The sequence below is a fragment of the Drosophila bipectinata genome, unplaced genomic scaffold, assembly GCF_030179905.1.
Source record: "Drosophila bipectinata strain 14024-0381.07 unplaced genomic scaffold, DbipHiC1v2 scaffold_232, whole genome shotgun sequence".
Lineage (NCBI taxonomy): Eukaryota > Metazoa > Arthropoda > Insecta > Diptera > Drosophilidae > Drosophila > Drosophila bipectinata.
The window spans coordinates 45391-49359 of record NW_027222879.1 but is presented as its reverse complement, the minus strand read 5'-3'; the positions used below and the strand labels follow the sequence as shown (position 1 = coordinate 49359).

Below are 3969 nucleotides of genomic sequence, written 5' to 3'. Positions count from 1 at the left end.
ATACTTGCAGATCGTTAATATCCGCGGTTAACGGGCATAATGGCCGAGAGTTAAGACAGGCCTCGATCTGGATAAGAACGGTTGATAATTGTTCATAAGTCATTGGGTATCCTTTGAAGGAACGATGAAGATGATACTTTACGGCTTTGACGTTAGCCTCCCAAAGTCCTCCGAAGTTTGGGCTGTGTGGGGGGTTAAAGTGCCACTGAATATAGCGCTTTGTGAGTTCTGGGACGACTGTCTGGTTGATTTCCTGCCGGAACTCGTTAGACCACAACTGTAGGGATTTATCTGCTGCTATAAAATTTGTGCCGCAGTCACTGTACATGTGCCGCACAAAACCGCGGCGTCCAATGAACCGTTGGAGAGCCCAGAGAAAATGTTGTGCTGTGAGTCCTGTCACCAGCTCCAAATGGATAGCTTTACTGGCGAGGCAAATGAATACAGCATATAGGCCTTGTATGTAGTGTGTCCTCTGAACCTCGAGGCCTTGACATCGATAGATCCTGTGTAATCCACACCTGTAGCTTCGAACGCTCTTTTCGGCGGATTAACACGATGGTATGGAAGATCACCCATTAATTGTCGAGAGGGTTTAGGGCGATGCTGAAAGCAAGCCACACACTGTCGGAGAACTCTTTTTACCGCTTGTTTGGTATTAATGATCCAAAACTGCTGATGGATGATCGCACGGGTCAGTTGCACACCCCCATGCATGGTGTTCAGATGGGCGTTTTTTATGTCGAGGTCCGTAAAATGATGTGACTTCGGTAGGATGATGGGCGTGCGTTGTTGAGTGGTGAGCTGCAAAGCGTTCCGAAGTCTACCCCGCACTCTGAGGATCCCTTGGGCATCTATGAATGGCGACAGTTGGCTAAGCTTGTTAGATTTTGAGAGCGATTTGTTTGCTCGCAACTTGGACAGTTCGTGAGAGAATGCTTCCTGTTGGATGCTGTCTGGGCCGCTCCACCAGAGCTTATCCTGCGCGAGCTGGAGTGGGGTTAAACCTCGCGTTGCACAATCCGCAGGGTTGTCCTGCGTAGACACATGACCCCACTGGGAAGCAGAGCTGACCTCTTGGATGCTGCCAATTCGATTGGCTACAAAAGTCTTCCACCTGCATGGATCTCCATATATCCAGTGAAGCACGATCATGGCGTCTGACCAGTAGTACACTGTAACCCGCATCTGAGGCACGTGAAGTTGCTGCTGGATCCATGTGGCGAGTTTGGTAGCTAGAACTGCTCCGGAAAGCTCCACGCGCGGTATAATGAGAGGCTTTGTTGGTGTAACCCTAGTGCGAGCTGCGACTAAGTGTGTATGTATCATTCCAGCAGTGTCGAGTACTCGAAGGTAGGCACACGCTGCATACGCGAGGGACGACCCATCGGAGAACATGTGCAATTGAAGAGATATCACATTGCTGAAATCGCAACCGAACCAGCGTGGTATGCGAATGTGTTGAACTTCTGGAAGATGTTCGAGATATCGCTGCCAACGCGCTGCCAAAGACTCTGGTAGCATGTCGTCCCAATCGAGTGCACGGTAAGTGCCATCAGTTTGCTGCATACGGAAGCTCCATACGTCCTTGAGGAGAATTTTTGACATGACTATCAAGGGTGCTAAAAATCCTAATGGATCGAAGAGCCGCGCCACTGTTGATAAAAGAGCCCTTTTCGAAAGTGTGGGATTGATCGAGAAATGGATTTTGAATCCGTAGACGTCCGGGTTTGGCTGCCAGTACAGTCCAAGCGTTTTAATGCTGTCTTTATTGTCCATTTCGAAGATTGAGTGGTTGCAGAGGTCTACTTTAGGAATATCACTAAGCAACGCCGGGTGGTTCGCTGCCCATTTTCGAAGATGCATACCAGCCGAGCGGAGGGCTGCTATGACCTCGTTTCGCACTCGAATGGCACCGTCCGTGGTCTCATGGCCGCTTTGTACGTCATCAACATAAATCTCCCTTTTCAGTACCTTTTCTGCTAGCGGATAATTTTCTCGTTCGTCCTGAGCTATTTGGTGGATCACCCGAATCGCTGTGTATGGCGCTGATGCTGTTCCGAAGGTAACTGTGGTGAGACGGAACTCTTTTAACTTTCCGGTTTTGTCACGCCACCAAATGCGCTGGAATTGAGAGTCCTCTGGATTTCGATACATCGGTACATCCTTTGGATGTCCGCCACGAAAACATAGCGATAACAACGCCAATTTAGTATCACTCCTCATAAATCGTTCTGTAGAGCTGGGCCAGTACATAAAATGTCATTCAGTGATTTCCCGTTGGAGCTCTTACAAGAGGCGTCGTAGACTACCCTGAGTTTAGTCGTCAGGCTGTCCTCCTTCAGGACTGCATGGTGTGGAATCGTGCTGCAGAAGACGCCGAGCTTCCCATTTGTGTTGATATGAGAGTGACTGTCTTCGCTTGTAGTGACTTCTTGTATTTGCTGTAAGTCAAAATATTCCTCGATTGCTTGGAGATATTGTTGATGAAGCTTATCGCGCTGCTGCAATTTTCGCTCTAGTGTGTAGAAACGATTTAAGGCTATATGTTTTGATCGGCCTAGAACTTGTGACGGGTCGAACAAGGTTTTCAGTGGTAAGCGAACCATGTATTTCCCGTTGGGCTGTCGAACATGGGTTTGGCGAAAGTGTTCTTCACACCATCGTTCCTCTGTGGTGAGTTGGCGTTCAGACGACACGCTATCGAGTTCGAAGAACCTTTGCACCAGATGATCAAGCGTCGTGGTGTTACAACGGACAGTGATGGAGTGTGTCATGGATTTCCTCACCGGTCCAAAAACAATCCAACCAAGAAGAGTGTTTTGTGCGATTGGTTCCTCATGAGTTACTCGTCAAATTTCTGGGAGCATCAATTGTGGAATAAGATCAACGCCCACAAGCACGTCAATACGACCGGAGCGGGCAAAATTGGGATCGGCGAGTTGCAATCCTTTAAGGTGTTGGAATGAGCAAGGGTCGACATCCGATTTTGGAAGGTGCCCTGTAAGTGTACGGAGAATAAATGCAGTGGATACAAACGATGTGAACTGGGAACCTGAAATCGAGCTTAGGACAAAATTGGTACTATGTCGACAACGATTGTGAGAGGAGTCGCCGATCCCTGTTATTTCCGCAGATATAGGGGTGCGTGAGAGACCCAGCGTCTGTACTAAGCTTTCGGTGATAAGTGTTCCTTCCGAGCCATGGTCAATCAACGCTCTGGCTAAAACAGATTGTCCCGTTTGGTCGTTGACAATTCGGATTAGGGCCGTGGCGAGAATCGTGGTGGATGGATTTTGATAGGTGGCAACTGCGCTGAGGAGTTGCGTCTCGTTCGAAGCAGTTAAGCCGGGGGCTAGGCTGTGCTGTTGAGACAAAACAGATGAGCGGGATGCTACGCTCTGTTGGGTGCCCTGCGCGCTATGGACACCGTTCGTTGGCTGTCGCGATAGGGCAGAGTTGGTAGGCTGGGTTGCTATGTTCGGAAAATGCAGTAGCGTATGGTGGCGTTGGCCGCACTGTAAGCAATTGCGAGTGCTGACGCAGTGACTTAGCGCGTGGCTTGTGCTGAGACAATTGAGGCATGCTTTTATGCGATCGACGATCGTCTTACGAGCAAAGCAATCCTTCGCGAGAAAACTGGGGCATCTCCGGAGAACATGGTTTCTTTGGCAGAGAGTGCACTGGGGTGCTCCCATTCCGTATTCACATGAAAACTGTGTCTGTGAGTGGACGTGAAGTTGGAGCGGTTAGGCGCACGTGGATGGCAAGCTTGTCCGGGTGCTGAACGAGTTCCAAGTGGTTGATTTCGATTTTCGATTAGGTCGATGCTAACTAAGCGTTCCAGCAGGAAAGTCTCCAACATCGAAAAGGTTGGAATCACGGTGGAGCTCCCCAATGCGTGCTCCCACGCTTGCGTAGTGTTGCTTGGTAGTTTGGTTAACAGATGATGCACTAGCCAGTGATCGC

The 3969-nt window shown here is 49.4% G+C and overlaps 1 protein-coding gene across 1 annotated transcript; it reads right to left on the bottom strand.

Annotated features, from left to right (window-relative positions):
- Positions 1 to 399: 399 nt before the first annotated feature.
- Positions 400 to 2157, bottom strand: LOC138927380 (uncharacterized). Its single transcript, XM_070282696.1, has one exon. It carries the CDS (start codon positions 2155 to 2157, stop codon positions 400 to 402), a length of 1758 nt encoding a protein of 585 aa, XP_070138797.1.
- Positions 2158 to 3969: the final 1812 nt, after the last annotated feature.

Excerpts from the sequence above, each read along its gene's own strand:
- LOC138927380 (XM_070282696.1), bottom strand. The coding sequence starts at position 2,157 with ATGTATCGAAATCCAGAGGACTCTCAATTCCAGCGCATTTGGTGGCGT.